At 46.5% G+C, this 27,752-nt stretch overlaps 1 protein-coding gene across 1 annotated transcript in view; it reads left to right on the forward strand.

Moving 5' to 3' along the window:
- The first annotated feature begins 255 nt into the window (after positions 1–255).
- The window catches only part of RBBP8NL (RBBP8 N-terminal like), a 36,764-nt gene continuing 9,267 nt past the window's right edge, over positions 256–27,752 (forward strand). Inside the window, exons 1-10 of the mRNA XM_081917422.1 lie at positions 256–426; positions 13,673–13,837; positions 15,249–15,291; positions 16,346–16,441; positions 18,953–19,065; positions 19,311–19,383; positions 21,512–21,678; positions 22,967–23,049; positions 24,108–24,274; positions 26,667–27,453. Of these exons, the coding sequence (XP_081773548.1) occupies positions 13,771–13,837; positions 15,249–15,291; positions 16,346–16,441; positions 18,953–19,065; positions 19,311–19,383; positions 21,512–21,678; positions 22,967–23,049; positions 24,108–24,274; positions 26,667–27,453 (1,596 nt within the window). The 5' untranslated portion in view covers positions 256–426; positions 13,673–13,770. The remainder of the gene's footprint in view (positions 427–13,672; positions 13,838–15,248; positions 15,292–16,345; positions 16,442–18,952; positions 19,066–19,310; positions 19,384–21,511; positions 21,679–22,966; positions 23,050–24,107; positions 24,275–26,666; positions 27,454–27,752) is intronic.

Raw genomic sequence — 27,752 nt, forward strand, 5'->3', positions numbered from 1 at the left:
CTTATTGGGGGAGGGAGCTGTTTTGTTCCTGTGATTGACTGACTTTGACCAACTACACGGAGCTGTAATTATGGGAAAACAATCAAATCTCTATGTGGAGTTGGTGGCAAACCTGTGTGGCCACTTCTTTGTGTTATAGCAGAACCTGTTTAGCAGCTTCAGTACCAGCGAACCTCCTTTCTGCTGCTGGGTTAAAGAAACGCAAACCTGTACAGCAAGTTTGACCGAAATGCAAAAAAGAAAAAAAAGTGTCTTATTGTCTGTGCAAATTTACCCACATTGCTCTCTCCTATCTCTGCCGTGTTCACAACCTCTCTTTTTGGTTCTCTGTCATCATGACTAGATAGAGCGACAAAGTCACAGGTATCAAGGTGGGAAGGGGAGGGGAAGAGAGAGAAGACGGATGAAGAGAAGCTCCGGTCTGATGTGAGTATTTGTTATTGCACTTGAGAGATGGGTTTTATCTAGTGACTTCCCTTGCTAGCATAGCATATGGCTTGGGGGGTGACAACCAGAACCGATGCTGGCATTGTGCCCATGTAATGCAAACGGATCCAGGAACTGAGGCTAATGCGTGTTCCACAAGGCACAGGCCCTTGAAATTGAAATGTTGGTTTCGTTACCTGCTTGGATGGTCAATATATGCTAGATTTGTTTGAGGGGTTAGAGAGATATTCGAAATCTGCTGGTATCAGACATTGCTCATTGGTTTTGTCTATCTGTTCTTGCACAATGTTATCATCTGTCTGTCCGGCTGTCCACCGTTGGAAACAGGATAGTGGTCTAGGTGGGTCAATCTGCCCCTGCAAGGTGATTTCTTCCTTTCTTATTTCTTGCATATGTTTGGAGCACAGATTTTTCCTGATCATGTTAAGGCGATCTTGCCCCTTTTAAGGCGATTTGGCACCGAACTGCTTACTGGTTTTCTCATTCTGCTGAGAAACGGATACAAAAGTTTGCATGCTTTTAAAATGAGTGGAAGTGGGCATTGAAAACAATATTGCACATCGTACACTGTGTGTCTGTAAACGAGGCAAAGTACGGGTGTGATGGAACGAGCCTTGCATGAAACCAAGAGTCCATCCCCTCTTGCGTGCTTTTTCATAGAGTTGTCAGTCAGCCAGAGGCTTCCAAGAAGCCCACAATAGGGCACAAAGGCAACTGTCCCTCTCTCATTATTCCTCTGTCCCAGCAACAAAGGTATACTGCCTCTGAACTTGGGAGCTTCATTGATGACCAAATAACCAACTAATAGCAAAAAAAAAAAAAAACCTTTCTGCCCAAAGGATAAAGTGTTCAAGCATTAACATGAACAATCTGTTTCAGTCAAAATCAATTCTGATTTAATTTTTAGATCTCAGAGTTTCTATAGCTCAGCTAACATGTGGCGGGGAGTAAGGGTTTTTTGAGTGCTGAGCTCTTGGGGAATATGCATTTATCAGACTCAAAGCACCTGCTTTAAAAAAAAAATCACGGAGGGGTTATAGCTCACTGGTGAAATGCATATTTTGCTTTCCAAAGGTCCCAGGTTCTGCCCCAGGTATCTTCAGGTAGATCCGGGAAAGATACCTGGGCAGGTGTTGCTATTCAGTGTAGACGAGTGTTTCTCAAACTTGGGTCCCCAGCTGTTGTTGGACTACAACTCCCATCATCCCTGACCGCTGGTCCTGCTAGCTATGGATGATGGGAGTTGTAGTCCAACAACAGCTGGAGACCCAAGTTTGAGAAACACTGGCACTGTAGACCATATTGCACTACACGGACCAACGGACTGATTTGATATAAGGCAGCTTCCTATGTGGAAAGGATGTAGATCAGTGGTAGGGCCCTTGCTTTGAGTGCAGAAGGTCTCAGGTTCAATTCTTAGCACCTCCATGGAGAGAGGAGAAGACCTCTCTCTAAAATTCTGACTTTGGCATGTCAGCTAACCTGTGTGCTCGATATCGTAATCGAAAACTGTGATGAACAGGATTGTTGCAAATCCATACCGGGAGAGGCTGTTCCTTGCAACCTATTTCGTTCTGTGCAGAAATAGCCCCGTCCCCAGTCAGCTGAAACTTCATTCATGGGCAGAAGGGCATGAGTCTTCTGCCAATCAGGATATGCCAAGCATCTGAAGCTGCCTTAGGTGGTGCAATGGGTCAGCGCCTCTGGTTGCTAACCAGAAGGCTGGTGGTTCGAGCCCAGCCAGGGATGACTGGACAGGAATCTTGCATTGCTTTTTTTAAAAAATATGTTTTTTTTAAAAAAAGATTCCTGCTAATATGTAGAACAAGAGAACAAGAAGAACGTAAGTTTAAAGAAGATATTTCTTGGATATGTATGGAAGAGAACTGTGTTTATTTGAAAACGTGGGCAGCAATAAGATAAATTTAACAGTGTAAATAAGTTTTGATGGATGTAATAATGGAATACTGAATGGCTTAGTTTATATAAAATATGCAGGGATTTATGTCTTGTAAAATGAACCATGGAAAGAGAAGAAGGGAAGTCAGTGATATTTTAAGGTTGTTTAAATGAATATTCTAAAATGTAAAATAGAAAATTTAATAAAAATTATTGGGGGGGGGAGATTCCTGCATTGCACAGGTTAGACTAGCTGACTCTCAGAGTCCCTTCCAACTTTCTTCTATGGCTCTAAGTCAGACCACTGGTCCATCTAGCCCAGTTCTGTCTACACTGACAGTCAGCAGCTCTCCAAGAATTCAGGCAAGGCTCTTTCCTGCTCTGCTACCCAAGGGCCTTTTTAGTGGATGTAGCGCTGTGAGTTAAACCACAGAGCCTAGGGCTTGCCGATCAGAAGGTCAGCGGTTCGAATCCCCGCGACGGGGTGAGCTCCCGTTGCTTGGTCCCTGCTCCTGCCCACCTAGCAGTTCGAAAGCATACCAGTGCAAGTAGATAAATAGGTACCTCTCTGGCGGGAAGGTAAACGGCATTTCCGTGCACTGCTCTGGTTCGCCAGAAGCGGCTTAGTCATGCTGGCCACATGACCCGGAAGCTGTACACCGGCTCCCTCGGCCTATAGAGCGAGATGAGTGCTGCAAACCCAGAGTCGGCCACGACTGGACCTAATGGTCAGGGGTCCCTTTACCTTTACCTTTTACCTATCCAACCAAACCATCCACACATAAAGCGCAGGCTCCATATTGGAGCTAAAGACACACACACCCAGTAGCAACTCATTTTCAGAGGCCGACTTTATACCATTTAGCTGCCATGGTCACGACAGTGAAACCATGCCCTTTGTTTTGAGGAAGGTGGTGCAGAGGCAGTGGGGTGTAGTGGTTAAAATGTTGGACTAGGACCTGGGAGACCAGGGTTCAAATCCCCATTCAGCCACAAAGCTGGCTGGGTGACCTAGGGCCAGTCACCCTCCTTCCCCAGCCGAAACCACCTCATAGGGTCGTTCCTCATGAGAAGGGGTGAATCTTGTACACCTGCTTATACTCCTGGGGGGAGGGAAGGTGGGGTATAAATATAATAAATGAATTTAAGAATTGACACAAGCTTCCCCCCCCCCCCAAGGCCAGCTATTTTGCCCTCTCCTTAATTCTGTCCCTTTCCGCTCATCTTCTGTGATTGCCAAGTTTAGATCCTGGGATGATAGCTCAGTTGGTGGAGCAGGATTCTCTTGGGGTCGTGGGTTTGAGCCCCACATTGAGCGAAAGATTCCTGCATTGCAGGGGATTGGACTTGTGGTTGGTCCCTGCCAACTCTAGAATCATAGAATCATAGAGTTGGAAGAGACCACAAGGGCCATTGAGTCCAACCCCCTGCCAAGCAGGAAACACCATCAGAGCACTCCTGACATATGGTTGTCAAGCCTCTGCTTAAAGACCTCCAAAGAAGGAGACTCCACCACACTCCTTGGCAGCAAATTCCACTGTCGAACAGCTCTTACTGTCAGGAAGTTCTTCCTAATGTTTAGGTGGAATCTTCTTTCTTGTAGTTTGGATCCATTGCTCCGTGTCCGCTTCTCTGGAGCAGCAGGAAACAACCTTTCTCCCTCCTCTATGTGACATCCTTTTATATATTTGAACATGGCTATCATATCACCCCTTAACCTCCTCTTCTCCAGGCTAAACATGCCCAGCTCCCTTAGCCGTTCCTCATAAGGCATCATTTCCAGGCCTTTGACCATTTTGGTTGCCCTCCTCTGGACACGTTCCAGTTTGTCAGTGTCCTTCTTGAACTGTGGTGCCCAGAACTCTGCCATTCTATGATTCTGTGACCCACCCTGTCCATCTCTTTGGCTTCATCAGGGCTTGGTTTCAGAAGCAACCGGTCCTGCCACATTGCGAGTGAGCATGAGTTTTTGGGATGAGGAGGCGGTGGCTCTTGTTGCTTACTCTGGTTCTGAGACTGGCCCTGCAGCTTTCTCTCTCCATCTTGCCTGCCTGGATATCGTTAAGGCAAAAGGGTTGCCCTAGCGCTATAGGCAGTGCCGAGAAAGAGAAAATGCACTGGGTGGGGACCCACGAAATGAGGCCGGTAGTCTCTGCTCTACCTGCTGGGTGACTACTTTGTGCAAGCTGCCTTGATCAACTGCCTCCGTGATGGTGTTACAGCCAGCTAGCCATCTGCAGCGAGGCAGCTAATGCGCATAGCAAGCCACATGCCATTAACCTCCTTTGCTTGTCCTCTTCATAAATAGTGTCAGCGCCAACGAAACACCGGTAGGTAAAGGAATTGGGCAGTGGAGAGATTTGATTCCATTGGCATTTAAAGGTGAATCTGTCAAATTCTCACCTCCTGCAACCGAAACACAACTACCCTTCGAATTTCGCACTTATCCCAATTTTGCAAACTGTGTTTGCCAAAATGTACGGTTTGGGGGGGGATGTGCATCGCCATGAACATATTGATGAAAATAATATACAAAGGCACTACAAATTGCTTTGCAGAAATGTGTGCATCAGTCTAAACTACTTACACAAATGTCTTATTGGGAGAAATTCCCACTAAAATGCTGGTGAGTTCTCATGAGAGTTTTTTGGGCTTTTTTAATCAGAAGAACTGAATTTAAGATTGACAGGGGGAAAATGATTAAGATTAACATTCAAAAAACCCTGACCTCCAAGCAGGACTTATTTATTTATCAAAAGTTACATGTGCAGCTAATTAAACTTGCTTCCAAATATTGTAATGCTGTAGTGCTAAAATGAGAAGTATCAACCAGCACAGGATTTTTTTTTGGGGGGGGGTGTTTTTCAAGTAACAGTATCTTTTTAAAAAATAATAACAACTGTGCAACATTCAGAAATGCCACTAGTCCTCAGTGTGCCAAACTGTGTTGTATTGGTGCCAGGGAGTGCTGAATGTTTTCCAGTACACTAGGGAAGCTCGAAGCAGCAAATAATTCTGATTGCCTTGCTAGAAATGCAGATTGTAGACAATTTGAGAATGAGGATGTGTCTACATTTGTGCAAGTCTTTCAAACAGCTACAGACTGGGCAGGCACTACTGCCCCGTTCACAAAAACAAACCCAGCAGGGTAAACATTGATGCCCCGGGGTGTGATCCCACACTGCTGCGGCGTTCATTTTATTTATTATTGCATTTAGTGTAGTGGTTAGGAGCGGTAGACTCGTAATCTGGTGAACCGGGTTCGCTTCCCCGCTCCTCCACATGCAGCTGCTGGGTGACCTTGGGCCAGTCACACTTCTTTGAAGTCTCTCAGCCCCACTCACCTCACAGAGTGTTTGTTGTGGGGGAGGAAGGGAAAGGAGAATGTTAGCCGCTTTGAGACTCCTTCGGGTAGTGATAAAGCGGGGTATCAAATCCAAACTCTTCTTCTTTATGTCATCCATGTGCAATACGCGGGTCTCCCCTTTCCCATCCTCACAACAACCTTGTGAGGTAGGTTAGGCAGAGAGCTAGGCCACTCAACACTAAACATCAGGGGGAACTTTCTGGAGATAAGAGCTGTTCGACTACCTTGGACTCCCCTTCCTTGGAGGTCTTCAAGCAAAGGATGGATGGCTGTCTGTCAGGGATGCTTTCGTTTCCTGCATTGCAGGCGGTTGGACTGGATGACCCTCAGGGTCCCTCCCAACTCTACAATTCTATGATTCTACCCCCTGAGCTTCACGGCTGAGGATGGGTTTGAACCCTGGTCTCCCAGGTCCTAGTCCAAGACTCTAACCAATGCAGTGAACAACTGACATGGATGGTCTCTGTCTCCTGTTATCATCTGGCTAGAACAACCAGGCAAGTAAGAAGCTGGTCCTGTCCGTGTGAGTCACACCTATACCATAGTGCCCCTGAGTGTGAAAGTGGTTCACATACCCCAGTGGGAAGAAGGCCTTGATATGTATTCAGCCTCAGCTCTGGATCCTGCTAAACCAGAATCACTTGCGGTTGCAGCTTCTTCATTTGCATAGTCACAGAGCCAGGTTGCTTTGGCAAGCCTGCGACTTTCCTGTTTAAAAAGCCATTATTACTGGTCTTGTTCCACTGTTACTCTTCCTCTACAGTTCATGTCCTTCTTGTCGATTAAAGGTGGTTGTGAACATTGAACCCTGTTGGGTGTTTTGTGCAAGAACAGTCCTATCAGGCAGCGTAACCTTTTTTGAACTTGCTTTTCCCCTTTCTGCACAAAATCTTAGTTGGTTTATGTAAGAGGAGCAATAATGTGCTATGCATGTGGGTTCCAAAATAGGTCAAGTTAAAATAGAAGGTAGACATGTTTGCCATGCAGTAACATCCCAATAAAAGTATAATGAACAAATTAAAGCATGCAAAATGAAAAGAAAGGGGGGGGAGCCATTATTAATAGCTCCTACAGAGCCACTAGGTGGAATACTTACTTGCCCATTCCCCCAACCCTCAAAAAAAAGCCAGAAAGATAAGGAAGAGCTCAGAATATCCCTATGCTATTCACACAGTCCGTGTTTAAAAATAACATACCACTGCGGCTCTGCAGACTTTCCAACATTTCTCAGATGAAAATAGGGAGACCTTGAGCCAATTGCAACCTCTCCGCTGAACCTACCTCACAGGATTGTGTACAACGCCTTCCACAGATAAATGGAATGAAGTAAGATTTTAGCTGTAAGCTGCCTTGAGCCCATGTCAGGGAAATAATAAATAATAATAATAATAATAATAATAATAGAGACTGTGAGAATGATCAGGAACAAACCAGGGAGTAAATCCTATTGAACTCAGTGGCACTTAAAGGTAAAGGGACCCCAGACCAGGTGCACAGCTGGTGTACAGCTTCCGGGTCATGCGGCCAGCATGACTAAGCTGCTTCTGGCAAACCAGAGCAACGCACGGAAATGCCGTTTACCTTCCCGCCGGAGCGGTACCTATTTATCTACTTGCATTTTGGCGTGTTTTCGAACTGCTAGGTGGGCAGGAGCAGGGACCGAGCAACGGGAGCTCACCTCGTCACAGGGATTCGAACCGCCGACCTTCTGATCGGCAAGTCCTAGGCTCTGTGATTTAACCCACAGCGCCACCCACAGTGGGACTTAGTGCTGAGTAAAAATGCTTAGGATTGCAGTATAAGGCTTCACAGTCTTCACCCAGTTACCTGGTAGCAAGCTCCAATGAAAAATTAACTCCCCCCCCCCCCATTTTCTAAGAAATGGCTGGCTACTGCAACGTTGCAATTAAAGAATTTAAAGTGGTTTGGTGACCTTTTCCTCCAAAATTATTGGAAGGGCTTCACCATTTCCTTCATTTGGCGTAAGGCTTTTATTTTCCATATAAACAGAACTCCGGTTTTTTGCATCTACATCCACCCACTTTTAATTGCTCTGCGAGACATGGGAGGAAGTTGGGGGAGGAAAACTGGGACACTCCAGGATCAAATCAGAAACCAGGACAGCTTCTGTAATTCTGGGACTGTCCCTGGAAAATCGGGACACTTGGAGGGTCTGGCCCTGTGGACCATGCAACATTAGGGGTGATTTCAGAGGTGGAGCAGAGATTTGCCCACCTTAAAACCAGACTGTGCCAGCTGTCCCCATAAAGCAGCATGATTTGCCAATGTGTGCAGCGGCAAAAGTTTGTCTCTATGGAGTGGGGAGAGATTATTTCCTCTGCACAGGAAGTTTCAGATAAAAGCAAAAGAACTAGCTGGGCTGGTATTTTGGTTCCGGATTTTTTTCTTTCTTTCTGGTCAGTTGGCAAGCCTAAGGAGCTTGTAAATAAAAAATGCACCCTTTATTTGTCCAGGGCAGTGAAAGGATTGTGTGTCAAAACTGGAACTCGCAGTTCTGTGTTCATTTGATTAAGCCACACCTCAGTCGCCTCTGCCCTCCAGGCAACCTGCGGTAGGGCATGGATGGTGGCATAGCCAGGAACCATTTCTTCCTGAGCTGTCACTGCATGCAAGACAATGCATGTGCACACATTTCGATACAGCTCACTTGGCGTACAGAGACTTGCACAGCCGTTCCGAGGCACGGAGGACTTCATCTGAGCCAGAGCTTGTGGTTAAGGACTTAAGGACCCATTTTGCATGCTGAGACTCAGCCCTGGGCCAGCTTGGCCCCGCGACCATGACTGCCCAGGGCCGTGGGTGCCATGCAGTGTGAATGGCCCTGGCACTGAAATTTGTGAGTGCCTGGCCCCTTCATGGGGAATTTTGTGGGTGCTCCGGCACCCAGGGACCCAGAAAGTTGGTACCTATGGCTCTGGGGGAAACGTGCAGGAAGACCAAAGGAGAGAGAGCTTTTCTGCCACTTTGGAAATACAGTGGTACCTCGGGTTACATACCCTTCAGGATACAGACTACACTAACCCAGAAATAGTACCTTGGGTTAAGAACTTTGATTCAGGATGAGAACAGAAATTGTGCTCCGGCGGCGTGGCAGCACCGGGAGGCCCCATTAGCTAAAGTGGTGCTTCAGGTTAAGAACAGTTTCAGGTTAAGAACGGACCTCCAGAACAAATTAAATACTTAACCTGAGGTACCACTGTAGAGCGAATGATAGTTTAGATGGTGATGGACCGTCTCTGTTCTAAGAATGTACAGTACTCATACCCTCCAAGTGTCCAGATTTTCCAGGGGGCAGTCCTGGAATTAAGAACACCACCCCAGCTTCTGATCTGATCCCAGAATATCCCTATTTCCCCTACCGGTGCTGCCAAACTCAGTGAGGAAGATGAGCTGGCGCTTGTCTTGAGCGATGGCAGGGGCAATGGTGGCTGCAAGATAGCACCCCATTGCCTCTCCATGGCCGCTACTGCCAGCCTCCTCCCTTGGGCAGCTTGTAGCAGCTGCTGGAGAGGGCATCACCACTGAGGCTCAGCCCCAGATGACTCACCAGCTCTGAGGGGCAGGCAGGGGCCGGGCTTGCCCTGGGTGGAAAGAAAAGGGGAGCGGAGCAAAGTGCAAGGAGTCTTGATTTTTTTTCTTTTAAAAAAGACATCCACGTTTAATCTTGCCCCTTTCTAAAATTTATTTTTTGGTGTGTGTTTTTCCTTTTTGTAAACCTACCGAAGGATAAAATAACATCGAGATGAAGGGGTTTTCTCAGGATGGTGGAGGATGTTTGAGCTGTGTCCCATTGGTGTAGTAGTGGGGGCATGTGGATAGGGCGTACTCTGCATGGGGGTGGAGAGTCAAGGAGGGTGTCAGGCTTTGGAGGACCAGCTTCCTCCCCCATGGCAGTAAATGAGAAGATCAAATGAAGGTACCGTCTTACCAATTAGATTCTTTAATAATCACAGTGAGAGAGAGAAGAACACGTCTCCCTAGAAATGGCGGTGTTCCCAATTAAGGCTCAGTTCCCCCTTCTGTCCCTACATCACTCCAACATCTTGTAATCTCAGCTTGTACCCTCTACGCTTTCTGTTCTAACACTTTCTCCGTATCTTTGGAGAAAGGGGTGAATGCTTTCCAGAGACTATGAATCTGTTAACTCTCTCTCTCGCTCTCCCAGTGTTTCTTCTCCTAGCTGTTCCCCATCCAGTATTTCCCAGCTACTGCCTTCTAAACTGTGCCCCTCTGCAAACCACTGTTCCAAATCTATACTGTCCTCCTGCTCCTGGGAAGATTCAGGAGCAGGGGGACGGAGTGCCTCCCACCATTCCTCCTCAGTACAGCCCTCATCAGCATGGTCCCTGACAGTCAGTTGGGGGGCAGCAGTGTAGTGTTGGTTGCCGCTGGAGTGACTCCACCAGAGCAAAGTGGAGCTGCGCTGAGCCCCCTGAGCAGAGCAGAGCCCAGCTGGTTGATGTGGCCCTTAGCAGGCAGAGAGGAGGACCGGTCTGGGCCACACTGGGGCACCTACATGGGGGGCACCTGGTTCACGCTCCGTCAAAAATTGACTGACACACACACACAGACACAATGCTCCAGAGAGTTAGGAAACTCCCAAAACGGTATTTTTGGGGCAAGTAGGTAAGGTAAGAGGATGCGGGTGGCGCTGTGGGTTAAACCACAGAGCCTAGGACTTGCCGATCAGAAGGTCAGCGGTTCGAATCCCCGCGACGGGGTGAGCTCCCGTTGCACAGTCCCTGCTCCTGCCAGCCTAGCAGTTTGAAAGCACGTCAACGTGCAAGTAGATAAATAGGTACCCCTCCGGCAGGAAGGTAAACGGCGTTTCCGTGCGCTGCGCTGCTTCGCCAGAAGCGGCTTAGTCATGCTGGCCACATGACCTGGAAGCTGTACTCCGGCTCCCTCAGCCAATAAAGTGAGATGAGCGCCGCAACCCCAGAGTCGGCCACGACTGGACCTAATGGTCAGGGGTCCCTTTACCTTTACCTAGAAATCCTTGCACAAATGAGACAACTCTGTTGGATGTAGTGTTAGGCTCTGGCCTTAATCGAAAGAGAAAACAGCTACAACTTCCATTATGCATAGCTTTCTGCAAGCATTGGCGTTGGCACAGAACGGATTTTAGAAAAACTTTTCATTTTTGCATTTTCGACTATGAAAGGCCCATTTGGGCTTAGATGGTTAGCAAGACAAAACATCCTGGCTTGCCCCCACCCCACCCCCACCCTAGAAGTAACTTGCTGCACCTATCAGACACCATTCTTATAAATTATGCTTAAGACAAAGGGCAACTCAATTAAGGACCTCATTATTTGCCTTGGGCCCAGAACTCATAAATAAATCCTCTTTATTTGCATGATCATTATATAAAATGGGGGGGCACTGACCCATCATCACTCAGGAGTGGTTGCAAGTTTATGAGGATATCATTGCAATTCATTTCCAGGGATAATTTGTTTCCCTGCCATTGATTATACGATCCTGTTATCTCGGTTTATAGAATGGAATATGCATCAGGCAAAACAGAGTAAGCGGGGCGGTACTTTGCCATTTCTAAGGGAGACACTTCTCAGTTTGCTGATACGTTACGTTCCAAAACAGAAATCTATACCCTTGCTTTAGCAGGTATTTGTCCTCATTTGCACCACAGAACCTATCTATGTACTGCCTTAAGGTGTCTTGGTAGGCGTTTAACTACCTTCCCCTTGTCTCTTTTTGCCCTCACATTCCAACATGACCTTTGCTCATGACCTTTGCTCCTCCAATGCTACCAATCCGGAATATCTCCTGTTTCCTTCAACTACAAGCTAAGTGGTGGCTAATGGGCAGCACAGTTTCAGTCAAAGGTCTTTCCCATCTCCTGCTAGCTAGTCCTTTCAGCAAGCAAACAGAAGAACGCACGTCCACACCATACATTTAAAGCACATTTAAAGCAAGTGACTTCCCCAAAAGGATCCTGGGAACTAGAGTCGACCCCTTGCAGAACTACAATTCCTGGCACCCTTAAACTACAGTTCCCAGGATTTGGGAGGGGAGATTTGTGCTTTGAATGCATTGTATGGACCTCACTTTAGCCTAACTGCCAAGAAGGAAGGGTGAATTTTCAGGCAGGTGGGAACTGGAAGAAGGGAAAGATTAACCCTCTCCTCTCCACATACTGATCCCCACCACACCCAAGTGTGGTATGTTATGAAGTGTAGATAATGCATGTGCAGATTAAATGAATGAAGTTCTTTCTTTTCTTTTCTTTTCTTTTCTTTTTTCTTTTCTTTTCTTTACTTTTGCAAGAGCACCACTTGGCTGACGACAGTCATCCTTCCTGTTTAGCAACCAGCAACCAGCTATCAAATGACTTCTCTGTGTAACATAACACACCGCAATTTCATTTAGAAGCCAGGAACTTCTCCGCTACGGCAAGATTAGGAAAGACCTGGTGAAAATGCCACAAAAGCAATCCCTGGAGAATGCTTAACGGGCCTCTGAGTTGCTTGAGTGGTGTTGTTTGTGTGTGTATGTAGAAAACTTCAAGATCCTTTTCTAAAAGAAAAAGAAACAGCCCCTTGTTTTCAGCTTACTGAACATACAGATGAATGTGCTACCTTTAGTGAGCCCTGGGTGTCAGTAGGGTGGCGCTCCAGGCACAGGTATCAATGCAATTTGAGCTTCCTGGAAATATTTGCCTTTGTGAAAGCCTTTCCCATCAGAGCCTGCCAATGGTCCTGAATGGGACTTGCAAAGCCTCTGAAACTAATGACACCTTTGGAAAACCACCGGAGAAATAAAACACCACTTAAGGGTAATGATTAAGGCAGGTGTCCAAAGGACATCTGTGCAAACGCGATACTTGCCTGTGAGAAGCGGGTAGTTTAGAATGCAATCCCGCTCCTAGCCACACAAAGTTTATTTCGGGCTTCGGAGCCATTTTCCTGCTCACCTATGGCGAGCAAAAGTCTTTCTCTAGGCGACTAGGTAATGATGCAGTTTTTAAAATAGATTTTGAGACAATCTGAGCACGGATGAGTTGCTTGTTTTTGCTTTTAAAATACTGCAGATGTGCTGCACCGGACAGAAATACGTATAGGGAGGCAGCTGGGCCAGTAAACTTTGACAGAGGGGGGATGGTGGTTAGGAGCCGTTGCTCGCTTATTTACAAGACTGGCTGTGCCACGCCTTGCGGCTGCCATTTTGTGACATGCTTTGCCGCTAGAGCAGCCATTTCATGCCTGATGCTCATGGCATTTCCTCAAAATTCCAAATGTGCGCATGGGCCCAGAAAGGTTGTTGAACATTCGCCTCCTGATTTTCCTAAGGCTCTACCTCCTTACTCCAGTCATATACCAGTTAGCAATTGCATATGCTGTTATCGAAGAAAGCTTGATGCGACAAGTCTACGAAGTCATTTCTAAGTTAGAAACCTCATTTGTGAACAAAATGTGTGTGCCTAAATGGCTTCGGTCCTGCATACCTGAAGGAGCATCTCCACCCCCATCGTTCAGCCCGGACACATGAGGTCCAGCCCCGAGGGCCTTCTGGCTGTTCCCTCGCTGCAAGAAGTGAGGTTACAGGGAACCAGACAGAGGGCCTTCTCGGTGGTGGCACCCGCCCTGTGGAATGCCCTCCCACCAGATGTCAAGGAAATAAACAACTATATGACTTTTAGAAGACATCTGAAGGCAGCCCTGTTTAGGAAAGTTTTTAATATTTAATGCTGTATTGTTTTTAACACTCGATTTGGAGCCACCTATTAGCACAGAAAGAAGGGCCGTGCATGTGTTTATTGGGGGTGGGGTTAGGCTTTATAAACTCTGGTGCAATGAATTAGCCAGAAGTTTGATGGTTTGAGCCCACCCAGGGACAGCTGTGGGCTACATTATTAAAAACCCAATTTGACCCGTTTGATATTATTCATTACGTTTATTCATCCTTTCCTTATAGACTACAAACTGGATGGTAGAGAAAAAACTGAACAGGAAGCACCTGGTTTCGTTTCTGCCCCGCCAAGTTGGGTGCACCCCCGAGACCACACGGAGATCATGGCCGCAGAAAACTTTGCTGAATTCTTGAACAAACTGAAGGAGTTGCATGAGAAGGAAGTCCAAGGTAAGAGAGGCATTTTAAAAGAAGTTAAGGAAAAGGCCATTGCTTAATTCAGGAAGAGAAGCATGGTCCGTGGAACTTCTGGTTAGGTAAATACAGCAAGGTTGGGGAACTTCAGACGCGGGGGCCAAATTTAGCCCTTTCACGCATGTTACAAATATTATACCTGAATGTATCCTTTTGACTTGACAGCTCAGGGAAGATACATAGCTTTAAAAATTAAAGTGGTACCTCGGGTTAAGAACTTAATTCGTTCTGGAGGTCTGTTCTTAGCCTGAAACTGTTCTTAACTTGAGGTACCACTTTAGCTAATGGGGCCTCCCGCTGCTGCCATGCGATTTCTGTTCTCATCCTGAAGCAAAGTTCTTAACCCGAGGTACTATTTCTGGGTTAGCGGAGTCTGTAACCTGAAGTGCCTGTAACCTGAAGCGTCTGTAACCCGAGGTACCACAGTATATAAAATCAACTGCTTTGCCAGTTTCCTCCATTCCAACGCTATTTTGGCCTTGGGAAAAGGACTCCTTTCTTTGCCACCTCCCCAAGTGTGAAGACATGTACAGTGGTACCTCGGGTTACATAAGCTTCAGGTTATGTACACTTCAGGTTACAGACTCCACTAACCCAGAAATAGTGCTTCAGGTTAAGAACTTTGCTTCAGGATGAGAACAGAAATCGTGCTCCAGCGGTGCGGCAGCAGCAGGAGGCCCCATTAGCTAAAGTGGTGCTTCAAGTTAAGAACAGTTTCAGGTTAAGAATGGACCTCCGGAACGAATTGAGTACTTAACCCGAGGTACCACTGTATACACACCTCCTACCCCAGGAAATGCCCAGAGATGACAATTGCTGGGCTCATTGTTAGCCAAGGGAAACTAAATCTCATCACCGGACTTGCCTCAGGCTCCAGACATGCAAAGGAAATTCTATTGTACTTTTGGGTGGTGGGTACTTGAGACATATTTGCCTGTGCTCATCTTATACTTGGGTGTTTCCCTGACGCATCTGTCTATGCTAATCTTATATAACCCTCCCCTTTCTGACGTTTTAGTGATGCAGCAATGATGTATTAATGATGCTGTGCGAACTGTATTCTGGGATGTGGTGGGAAAGTTTTAAAAGTGAATGTCGCCCCATGTTTAGGGTTCTTACTACTGTTGGAACCAGTTGTGCAACAATGAAGGATCTAAGTCTACTGACTGCTGTTTTGCTCCAAATTACTTGGCTAGAATTTCCTTCTTTTACTGACCGCATGGACCCGAGGGGACTTGTACCCCGATGATCTGGGCTGTTGAGTAGTCCCTCAACCCAGAATTTTCTTTACCAACATGCTTTAGGCTTGTCATGTGACATACACAGTGTCATGTGACATGCAGCGAGGTTCCAGAGTCTCATGCAAATGTTCTTTTAACTCTTTCAGGCCTGCAAACAAAACTGAACGAGCTCACCAATGAGAGATGTCGGTGAGTGAAGCACATCTTATGCTCTTTTTTGTTGTGGCGACTGGGGCTAAGATGGACTTGAGGACATTTCAGAAAATCTGGGGCCGGTTCACACAATATGCCCCCCCCCAAGACAATTGTTGTGGGAGCACATTCACAGCTGCAGCTGAGTTCATACAAAATGGCGGGGAGAACATGGCTGCCACAGGTTCTTTGACAGCGGGGAGCAGTTTTTCAGTGCCTGTTCCTTATGTGTTTTCTTCAGCATGGATTATGCTACAAACTTCCATCGGTCTATTTGTCCACACAGCAAGCATGGGGTGGGGTGTCATGATGGCCAAATGGTCTTGGGTGTTGCGTTCAGGTCCCTTTCATCCTTAGAGGTGCGGGTTTGAATCTCACTGCTGACAACAATTTGTTTGGGGTTGTAGTTCAGTGGCAGAAGGCCCCAAATTTAATCCCACATTTAAACCCTGCCAGTCAGTATAAACCAGATGTGGGGAACATTTGACCCTCCAGATCATGGGCAGGCAAACTAAGGCCCGGGGGCCGGATCCGGCCCAATCGTCTTCTAAATCTGGCCCACGGACAGTCCAGGAATCAACGTATTTTTACATGAAAAGCATGTGTCCTTTTATTTTAAATGGATCTCTGAGTTATTTGTGGGGCCTGACTGGTGTTTTTACATGAGTAGAATGTGTGCTTTTATTTAAAATGCATCTCTGGGTTATTTGTGGTGCATAGGAATTCGTTTTCTTCTTCTTCTTCTTCAAAATATAGTCCAGCCCCCCACAAAGTCTGAGGGACAGTGGACTGGCCCTCTGCTGAAAAAGTTTGCTGACCCCTGCTCCAGATGTTGCTGAACTTCCATCAGTCACAACAAGCATGGTCAATGGCCAAGCCTGTTGGGAATTCTAGTTCAGCAGCAGCTGGAGGGTCAAAGGTTCCCCAGGTATGAACAGTACTGAGCAAGATGAATCAATGATGCGACTCAGTCGATAGTAGCTTACTATGTTGTTTAAGGGTGTGGGAATCTGCCGACCTCATTTTGCTCCTTGTGCTCTCCCTGAATCAGAGACACCCAGAGAATTGAAGAGCTGTTTGCCAAAAACCACCAGCTACGAGAGCAACAGAAAGTCTTAAAAGAAAACGTGAAAGTGTTGGAAAACAGGTACAACAGATTCAGGTGCTAGCTGTGCCAACCCAGCTTTTTCAGCTGCCTACCGATGCCACTACCATCACCAGTCTCAACTGCCGCCTGAGGATGCTTGAGAAATAAGATCACTCTGAATTCCAGTACGCAGTTAACTGATCCCCAGAGATGTAGATTAGGCATGCCACAGGTTCGCCATTCATGCTATGCATAGTAATGTAGCACATCTTTTGTTTCCTTGACCTTTTGGCCTTACTTTGTAAAAGGCTTCTGTTTTTATTTCTCTCTGTATTCAAGGTATACACACCTTCCCAATTAGTTACAGGTAGGTAGCCATGTTGGTCTGCCGTAGTCAAAACACAATTAAAAAAATTCCTTCTAGTGGCACCTTAAAGACCAACTAAGTTTGTTATTGGTATGAGCTTTTGTGGTATCTGAAGAAGTGTGCATGCACACGAAAGCTCATACCAGTAACAAACTTAGTTGGTCTCTAAGGTGCTACTAGAAGGAATTTTCTTTATTTTGTTTCTTCCCAGTTAGGGGATACTTGGTGCATCTCAGATAGCAGCCTATAGCCCATGAGTCCAAAAGACATGCTCTTTATTTATATTCCCATACCAAGCTATTTTAAAAAATTAATATTGCTTAAAGTATAATTAAGAATCTTCTTTTCAAACATAACATTCAGTCTTCTGTAATATATATATAACACTAATTTTTCCATTACAGAGTTCATATTTTTTTAAATAATCTGTAATTGAAACAAATGACTCCATTCATTGGATCCACATTCCATTTTTCTTCATTCATCTCACCCTTATTCAATTGATCCTATTTTCCCTTTAAAAGTCCAAACCGTTTCATACATTGCAGGAACTGCTCTGCCAGATTCCTGGCATTATATTTTTTTAAAATAAACCCAATAAACCCATAACCAGGCCACTTGCCCATCTTTCTTTGACTCCCTCAGGGCTGTTTTGGGAAGATTCTCCCCCCAGATTTCTTTGTACCTCTGAAAACCTCAACGCTCGCAAATGGTGGTGGGGGTTTTTCTTTTAAAGTTGTGGCACTCGAAGCCCAAACATTGATCCATTTATTTATTTTATTGCACTTATGTGCCACCTTTTCCTCTAGTGAGCTCAAGGTGGTATACATGGTTCTCCCCTTCCTCATTTAATCCCCTCCACAACCCTGAGAGGTAGGCGAGGCTGAGAGGCAGTGACTGACCCAAAGTCACCCATTGAGCTTCATGGCCAAGTGGGGATTTGAGCCCTCGTCTCCTGGGTCTTTGTCCTGTCAGGAGTTCAGCCTACACTCAAGTAGGACCCTGGCAGAGACACATGCCCAACTGGCATGTTCTCTCCCTCCTGGTCGATCGTTTGGGAGCTTCATAAGCTTTCTTCTGCCCGAACATCACAGCAACCGATGCCAACAGACACTGGCACACTTAGGGATCCACAGAGTCTTCGCAGCTTGCGTGACAGACCTCCGCAACTCAGCATTTTGGCTAATCTACTTTTATTTACAACATGGCTCCCTCTCTCTCTAGCATCAGACAGCAAAGAGAGAAAAAGAACAAAGGACATTAGTCCCACTTCATGGAAAACAGTAACACAAACATCCTGTCTCCGTCACTTCCCACTCTGTGGAGTCAGAACGTACACCGTCATGTGATAAACAAAAATCCCATGACTGCAATCATGGAGCAGGAATTCTAACAAGTCCAGCACTCTAACCACTGATCCACACTGGCTCTCATTGGAAATCAGAAACTTTGGGAAAAGAAGGAATGACTAAGTGTGAAGGGGAGGGGTGTCTCTTTCAGGCCATCATTCCAGGACAGCCTCTCTGGTCTAAACATGTGACTTTCTCGTACCTTTTATCATATGTGGTGGACGTGTAAGGCAATAAAAGCATTTTGGGAAACGATATATAACGAACTGGAAAAGATGTTAAAAAAAAACTTTCATAAAAAAAACCCAGAAGCTTTTCTATTAGGGATTCTAGGTACCAATATAACAAAGGAATACAAAAAACTTTTTACGTATGTGACAGCAGCTATTAGACTAGAGATGGAAAGAAGATGAAGTCCCTGCCAGAGAGAAATAGCAAATCAAGCTGTTGGACCATGTCAAAATGGCAAAACTGGCTGGGAGACTGGGGATCCAAGAGGACCTAAACTTCAATAAAGAATGTGGGGGGGGGGAGGATTTATAATTTATCTAGGAGATCACTGTAAACAGATGAAAACACTAGCAGGATTTTAATAACACTTGTAATGTAAGGAACATTATGGGCAAGATGGAAAGATTCAAAACATGGATTGTGGATTAATATGCAGTTAAGAGGGTGTACAATAGGAAAAATGGAGGGAAAGATGGGAAGTCCAGAGATCTGGAGAAATCTCTAAATATGGATATGTAATTTGGATGGTTATAAACGAAAATTTGTAAAATCAAATAAAAATTATTACAGAAAAATAAAAATCAAGATGTGACATTCTCCTTGTCTCTGAATTACTTTTTAAAGGTTGCGAGCTGGTCTCTGCGACAGATGCCAAGTGACCCAGGAGCTTGCGAAGAAGAAGCAACGCGAGTTTGGCAAGGCCCATTTCCAGAGCCTTCAGCACATCTTCATCCTCAGTAAGCGCAGAGGAAATCTGGTGTCTCCTCACAGTCAGAGAGAGTGATGCACGAGAGTCGGGTCCATCTCTCTTTATTTAGTAAAGAATGGGTGGGACGTTGTCCTTGAAGCTTGGGTAGAGGGATGCAACATGGGGAGATGGTTGCAAAATGCCACCTGTGTATGCCCACTTCTGAGTGTTAGAAATCAGAGAATGCATCCAGCTTCACCTAATATAGAAACCTCTTCCTCTTCTCCATTGCAGGTAATGAAATGAACAAGGTGAGAGAGGAAAACAAGAGCCTGAAAGAAGAAATTAAGAGGCTCTGCGGCACAGAGTAGGTTCTTCACAACACTTTTTTTAAAAAAAAATATTATTATAAATATCAATACATTACAAAAGCTGTACACACTTGACATTACATTACATATATTACATACAAAACACACATCACATATCTCACCCCTTCCACTTACCTACCAACAAAGACACCGACATACTGTGGTTATTGACTTCCAACCAGTCTCATTGTGTAATTTTGTCAGACTTTAATCTATGCACATTACATATTGGTTATTATGTTTATCCTTTATGTGATTACTTCCTGTCTCTCGTCTAACTTTTCTCTTCCTCTCTTTCTCTCATCTAACTTCTCAATTTATTAGATTTATTTATACTTCTGTCAAGAGACTTGTGTTTTCTATATAGGTTTTGAGATAATCATTAAATATTGACCAATCCTTGTTAACTCTTTGTGTGGTGTTTCCTCTTAATCTCCCAGATAATTTTGCGAGCTGTGCGTATTTTTTCTATCATTTTTTCTATCAATCATTTTTTCTAACCAGTCAGTTTTCGTGGGAATATTGTTACTTTTCCAATTTTGGGCTATTAGCGTCCTCACTATGGTGGTCGCGTACATAAATATAGGTCAGGCAGTTTTTGTAACTTCTCGTGACATAATACCAAGAAAAAAAGCCTCAGGTTTTTTGTTAAATGAAAATTTAAACATTTTTTAAAATTTCATTATAAAAAACCTCCCAGAATTCTCTTATTTTCTTGCACTCCCACCACATGTGGATAAACGTGTCTATTCCTTCTTTACACCTCCAACAAGTATTTGTGTTCTTCTTATATATCATTGCCAATTTGACTGGGGTTAAATACAGCCTGTATTGCATTTTCAGTAAGTTTTCTCTTAAATTATAACACAGAGTGAATCATCTTCACAACACATTTAAAGCAGTATCGTATCACTTTGAAACAGTTGTGGCTTCCCCCAAGAAGCCCAGGCACAGCTCCCTCCTTGCAACGTGTCCATTTATTAAATAAATAAAACAATAGCTCATGCCTCTGCACCATGAACCTATCACCAGGCCATGACGACAGAAGATTTCACCCGAAGTCCGTTAGAGTTAGCTGGACAGCATTATAGAGCACAGAAGTGCATTTAATTTTTTTGCAGAGAACCTCTGCTATTGAAGGTAACCATAGCTACCAGCAGGTGGAGCTTTTGCATTACTTACGTCTAGACTAAGGAATTCCTAGGAGCTGCAGTGAGGGGAATGAGAAGAGAAATTTGACTAGCTGCCATTTCCGTTGTGTCCCTGTTTTTTCTTGCAACGGATAACTCTGAACAATTATCGTAAGCTGCCTTGTCGAGGAGAGATGATAACTGCTGAAAAGTGGGCTATAAATGTTATAGGTAAAGATTAAGACTTGTTGTTGTTTAGTCGTTTAGTCGTGTCCGACTCTTCGTGACCCCATGGACCAGAGCACTCCAGGCACTCCTGTTTTCCACTGCCTCCCGCAGTTTGGTCCAGCTCATGCTGGTAGCTTCGAGAACACTGTCCAACCATCTCGTTCTCTGTCGTCCCCTTCTCCTTGTGCCCTCCATCTTTCCCAACATCAAGGTCTTTTCCAGGGAGTCTTCTCTTCTCATGAGGTGGCCAAAGTACTGGAGCCTCAGCTTCAGGATCTGTCCTTCCAGTGAGCACTCAGGGCTGATCTCCGTAAGAATGGATAGGTTTGATCTTCTTGCAGTCCATGGGACTCTCAGGTGTCTCCTCCAGCACCATAATTAAAAAGCATCAATTCTTCAACGATTAAGATTAAACAAAAAAATTCCTTCCAGTAGCACCTTAAAGACCAACTAAGTTAGTTCTTGGTATGAGCTTTCGTGTGCATGCACACTTCTTCAGATACACTTCTTCAGATTAAGATTAAGACAGGCATCCCCAAATTTGGCCCTTCAGATGTTTTAGGACTACAATTCCCATCATCCTGACCACTGGGTCCTGTTAGATAGGGGGTGATGGGAGTTGTATTCCCAAAACATCTGGAGGGCAAAGTTTGGGGATGCCTGGATTAAGAGGACTCTAGCGTTCATTCCTCATGCAAATGGTGCAATTCAGCCTGCATCCCTGCTGTAGTTTCTTTTTTCATTCTTTTCCTTTGTGTTTCCACAGGGACAGACAGAAGCCTCTGAGAGGGTCGTCGAGAGAAGGGAGCTCCAACCCCAACTCCCCGCTGCCCTTGATCACCACACAGAGCAGGAAATCCAGCGCTGAGAAATCCACAAGCCGAGAAGCAGAAGACGAGTATGACGAACCATTCAGCCATCTGCTGGCAGGAGGCATGTTCTCCTGGGGCTGGCCCCAGTTTGCGCTGCAGCAGGGCTAGGGAACCCTTCTAAGCCCAGAGCAGAATTACCCTCGTAGGCAACCTCCTGAGGTGTTTAGCAATGGGTGTTGGCACCCATTGGAACTGGTAGAGCATAAGGCAGAGAGGTCAACAGTATGTGGAGTCAAAGTAATGACAGACTAATCATAACAACAACAACAACAACAACAACAACAATAATAATAATAATAATAATAATAATGTATTATTTATATCCCGCCCATCTGGCTGGTTTCCCCAGCCACTCTGGGCAGCTCCCAAGAGAATATTAAAAACACGATAAAACACCAAATGTTAAAAACTTTCCTTCAGATTTCTTGTAAAAGTCAGGTAGTTATTTATTTTCTGGACATCTGGTGGGAGGGTGTTCCACAGGGCGGGCGCCACTACCAAGAAGGCCCTCTGCCTGGTTCCCTGTAGCTTCACTTCTTGCAGTGAGGGAACCACCAGAAAGCCCTCAGAGCTGGACCTCAGTGTTCGGGCTGAACGATGGGGGTGGAGACGCTCCTTCAGGTATACTGAGCAGACTCCTTCTCGTTTTGTCTCCATCCTCTTCCCTGTTGAGGTCTTTAAGGCCAACACTGGGCCTGAGGGAGAAGAAGTTGGCAGCCACTGGTGGCCCCTAGACTGCATGTCAGTAAGAAGGCAGGCAGGCAGGGGCTGGATGAGGTTGGTGGGGCAATGTGTCATTTGAAGAGTTTGGATTCGGATTTGATATCCCGCTTTATCACTACCCAAAGGAGTCTCAAAGCGGCTAACATTCTCCTTTCCCTTCCTTCCCCACAACAAACACTCTGTGAGGTGAGTGGGGCTTAGAGACTTCAGAGAAGTGTGACTAGCCCAAGGTCACCCAGCAGCTGCATGTGGAGGAGCGGGGAAGCGAACCCGGTTCACCAGATTACGAGTCTACCACTCCTAACCACTACACCACACTGACTCTGCCCTAATGGACCAGCCTCCACTGAGCACTGCTCAGGCCCTGCTTGTAGACTTCCTGTGGGCATCTTGCTGGCCACCATGAAAACAGATTGCTGGACTAGATGGACCTTTGGACTTTGGTTCTTAAGTTCTGAGGACGGCAGACCAGAGTTGGATGGGTCCTCTGCATTCAAACATATTGCCCACGTTGGGCAAAAGTTTCCGGCATTGCAGGGGGCTGAACTAGATGGCCCTCGTGGTTGCTTCCAACTCACACTTCTATGATTCTTTGAAACATCCGATCCTCTCTTCCCTTCTTCCAGATCAGTCTCCAGGACAGAGAAGCTCCCCAAGTAGCAGGGTCTCTCCGAACATCCTTCTCCAGGGAGAACGTGCTGTGGAGATGGTAAGCAATTCCCTAGTTAATTTGTTATTCTCTAGCTTTCCAAAACCAGAAGAAAGAGGAAGGTAATGGATGAAGCAAGGCTGTTGAGACCCATTTGAAGGACACGGGCCTGTTTTCAGCTCCAGAGTCCTTGACAGCTGTTGTAAACAAAATCTACCCTTTTTTCCCTTATGGGTTATCCAAGAGCCCGTATAGAGTTCTTACGTGGGTTCGCTATTGATAGGAGAAAATAACAGAGGCCAACCAGAGAATATTGAAAAGCAAAGCAGCTAGTAAGCCTGATCTATATTGATCTGTTGCAACAGGGTGCTCTCCTCACACTCAGGAAAGGAGGAGGACCCCCAAACAAAGGTCTGCCCTTATATAGACATTTTAAATTCCCTGCTCTGGAGCTCAAGACCACCCCTCCATACATCATACATACATCACAGAAGTGGTGTAACCCAAGACCACCCCCCACAAACATCATACCTACATCACAGAAAAGGTGGTCTACAACAGAAATCTGAATGTTGTTGTTTTTCCTGTCTGCCAGGTTATCTGATAATGCCTTATCTGATTGCCTTTCCTGGTAGTCTTTCACCCTTTGAGGTGGTGATTTCCCAATTCCTGAGACAATGGGAAGGTTCCCTCACCCCTCCCTCCTTGCAGAGAAAACATTTGGTCAGTTTGGGAGTCAAAATGGTTGCAGGTCTGTCTTCCTGTGCTGATCTATTACATGCTTGGTTGGTACATTTATGAACATTTATTATATATATAAGACCTTACATTTTATTATCACACAGCCTCATGCTACTTTTTGAGCCTGGAATGTGGGCTCGGACTTGCAAAGCGGCACAGCATGAGGAGAAAAATGCGCCCTAAAAAAAAATGCACTCAGGGCCATGGCCCCCCTCGCCCCACCTACGCTACGCTTCTGGCCCTGCCTCTTGAAAATGTTAAACGAGACTTCCCCACTCCCTTCAGCCTCCTCTTTTTGCCTCCTTCCCCCAGACAATGCAGGCTTGAAATAATGCAACAAAGCCTTTCTCCTCTTCCTGTCTCTCCTCTGTTATTAGCATTCTTCTCAGAGGATAGCCAACCAGTTGCACGGAACAATTGCGTTACTGAGGCCCGGCTCGAGATCCTGCTCTCAGGAAAGGGATTGCCCAGGAAGTGCCACCCCACCCCCTGCGAGTGAAACACCCCCACCCCCAGCATCTGATCGAATTCCCAGCTTTGAAGCGTAAGTAAGAACTCAAGAAACGGCCTCAGTCCAGTATATCTGAAGGAGCATCTCCACCCCCATCGTTCCGCCCGGACACTGAGGTCCAGCGCTGAGGGCCTTTTGGCGGCTCCCTCACTGAGAGAAGCCAAGCTACAGGGAACTAGGCAGAGGGCCTTCTTGGTAGTGGCGCCCTCCCTGTGGAACGCCCTCCCACCAGATGTCAAAGAGAACAACAACTACCAGACTTTTAGACCAGTGTTTCCCAACCGGTGTTCCGCGGCACACGAGTGTGCCGTGAGACGTTGCCTCGTGTGCCGCGAGATGCCTGGAGGGAGGCGGGCGAGTCGGGCGGCGAGAGGCGGGGCGGCGAGGAGAGGCCGCGCCTCCTGCTGCTGCCTGGCGCTCCTCCTCGCAGCCGGCAGCGCTGCCTGGGCGCCTCCGCGCGACTCTGCCTCGCTGGGTTTGGTCTCCCAGCAGAGACGGGTCACACGCGCCCCTCCCTCCCTCCCTCAGCCTGCGCGGAGGGAGAGCCAGAGAGAGGCATCGCTCCTGCGCGGCGGGAGAGGGAGCAGCCGGAGCGATGCCCCAAACGAACGCATGGGACCGGAGGGGAAATCCTCTCCGAGGCGGATTGAGCGCAGCTGAGAGAAGCCTTTCGAGGAGCTGCCGTGTCCCCTGGAAACCCCCTTCCCAGCTCTGCCTCAGCCGCCGCCGCCTCAGTTGCCGCCGTCCCTCAGTCCCTCGCTCTGCTGCCTCCTCCCACCCCCAAAGCTTGGAGGTTCCCCAGCAAGGGGGAGGGAAAAAACTTTCACTTTTGTGCGTCCCTCCCGGCGTGACGCTGCGCGCTGACGTCACGGGGCGGGGCTTTAATGGTGGTGTGCCGCGAGATTTTTTTTCAGTAAACAGGTGTGCCGTTGCCCAAAAACGTTTGGGAAACACTGTTTTAGACAATATCTGAAGGCAGCCCTGTTTAGGGAAGCTTTTAATGTTTGATGCATTACTTTATTTTAATATTGTGTTGGAAGCCGCCCAGAGTGGCTGGGGAAACCCAGCCAGATGGACGGGGTATAAATAATAAATTATTATTATTTTATTATTATTATTATTATTATTATTATTATTAGCAGTCCAGGGTGTGTGAGCTACAAGGGCCCGCCTGGTCTCTTCAATAATATCCCAGGCCTCTCCCTTGCATTTTCAACTTTCATTTGAAGGGGTGGGAAACCAAGTTTCTAGACCCTTTGATTATGGTGGCATGCAGAAAAAGTGATCACCAGGGTAAAGAGGGAAACATCCTTGCCGCTGGCTTGCAGAGAGCGAAAAAGAGGACAAATCACCATGTGAAACAGCTTTTAGATCTAGATTCCAGTATAGCGCTACAGCCCACACATCTTATTGAAGTGCTTGCAATGGGGTGTGTGCTGTGTGTTGAAACGTGACCAGTGAATTCAGGTCCCACACAGGTGTTGTTAATGTAACTGGTTTATTATCAGGGTTATATACAGATTTCTAGCATGGCCTCTATTACAGGCCTGCAGCAAGATTTCTCCCAGGACAAAACAAAGGTGAGAGAGGAGTCAGGAGACTAGATGTTGTTAAAGGAACAATGCGCTGTAAGTTCACTAAATCTGAACGTAGTATGGGAACATTTAGATGATGGCTTCACCACCTCGAACCTTCTGTCCAGGTTGACCAAAACAAAGTCACTCACAGTGGAGTCTAGAGTCATAGAATTGTAGAATTGGAAAGGACCCAAAGCATCATCTAGTAGTCCAATCCCCAGCAGTGCAGGATAATAAATGGAAAGAAAGCGCCCAGCTGGAATGCAGCCTGAGCCATTTGAAATTACGGTTTCCGATATAGCACTAAAACTCTCGTTCTGTCAGTGTGAGGGCTGCTGTTTGTGCAATGGAATGTTCTCCCCCATGCCTCCCCTCAAGCTGTTTAGGGGTTCTCCCAGCTGTCTGCAGCAGATTTGGGAAGTGGGGCACACGTAGGTTTGGTACACGTGGGGAAAGGAGAAGAGGGGAAGTCTCACTGCATAACCAGAACTCCTTCCACTATTGGGACATGTTAGGGCTGGCTCTGTGATGAGACAGAGGGAAGCAGCTGCCTCAGGCAGCAGGTTCTAAGGGGCAGGGAGCAGGGAGAGCTGTGGGTACCATGCTTCGGACCCCCTACACTACCTGGCTGCCCTCAAGCACGGTGGAAGACACTTTCCTTTCACCAGTATTGAGGTAAGATTCAGCTGCCAAATTGGCTTCTGTTTGTGCCTTGGGGAAGGGCACCATCTTGTCTTTCGCCTCAGGCAGCAAAACATCTTGATCCAGCCCTGACAGTAGTTGAATACTACCCTGCGACTCTTGGCAGATTTCTGAGTAGCGTTGACGACAGTCATGCTTTATTTCAGTTATTTAAGAGCCAGCAAATCGGACTGCCGGGAACTTGCTTCATCTTACAAGGCTCTGAAGTTTGCCGCCAGAAAGGAGCAATCCTTCCTCCCTGGCCAACACTTTGCCTTGCACCATCTTGGGCTCCAGAGTAACTCCAGCAGCAGGGGAAGTGGTTTCCCTCACCACTTACTAATGGCCAGAGAGGCAGAAGGCAGAATGAAGTCACAAGACGACTGGGAAGACCAAGCTGCCATCTTGGATCTCCCCGGCGCTATGGTGTACATGAAGGACCGCCATTTGGAGAATAGACTCCAGTTTCTTAATCATCAAGAGAAGCTCCGTTATTTATTGATGCAACAGCAGGAATGCAATGCTAAGATGGAAGACGGCTTAGATCGCGCCGAGCGTCGATCGCCTTCTCCGCTGCTGAGGGCAGGCAAGGAGTGCAAAAAGGAAAGGTCCAGTTCGGGAGACTCTAGTGAGGGAACGCTAGGGCGATTTCTTTTGATCGACAGGGAGGAACTGGAGCAAACAGAGAAGGCAGAAGTCATGAGGGAGTATCTCACAGAAGTACCCCTAGACCTATCGGATTATGGAAGAGGAAGAGAGAAACTGAAGGCAGCCAACTGGCAACCGTCCTCAGGGGAAGAGGAGCCTGGAAGTCCGATTAAAAGGTCAGCTGAAGACGCCATCCTTCATAAAAGCGATTTGTCCACCAGGCTACCCGCAGCTGAACGTCTCCACAGGGGCAAAGAGTCAGAGCAGCTCAGCGTGGGAGCCAAGGAGAACCTCGCAGCATCTCTGGTAAGAGAAACCACTCCAAGAGTTCTTCTGTTAGGCTGTTTCTGAACTGTCACTTCTGTTTATAAACAAAACCATTTTCCATTTATGTTTTTTATACCACTTTTATCCTTTGCAATGTTTTTGCCCTCCTACCAGTCCTACGGCCTAGGACAACAGTTAGGCAAGAGCCTCTTTGATTTGCACAGGAGCAAATCACCTTGTTCACCATTGAGGATGGATGGAGGGATGAATAGATGGATGGATTTATAAGCCGCTTAATGCCAAAACAGGCTTCTGAGTGTTTACAAGTATAGAAACCA

Source organism: Podarcis melisellensis, assembly GCF_964234715.1.
Source record: "Podarcis melisellensis genome assembly, chromosome: 6".
In the NCBI taxonomy this organism is placed as follows: Eukaryota; Metazoa; Chordata; class Lepidosauria; order Squamata; family Lacertidae; genus Podarcis; species Podarcis melisellensis.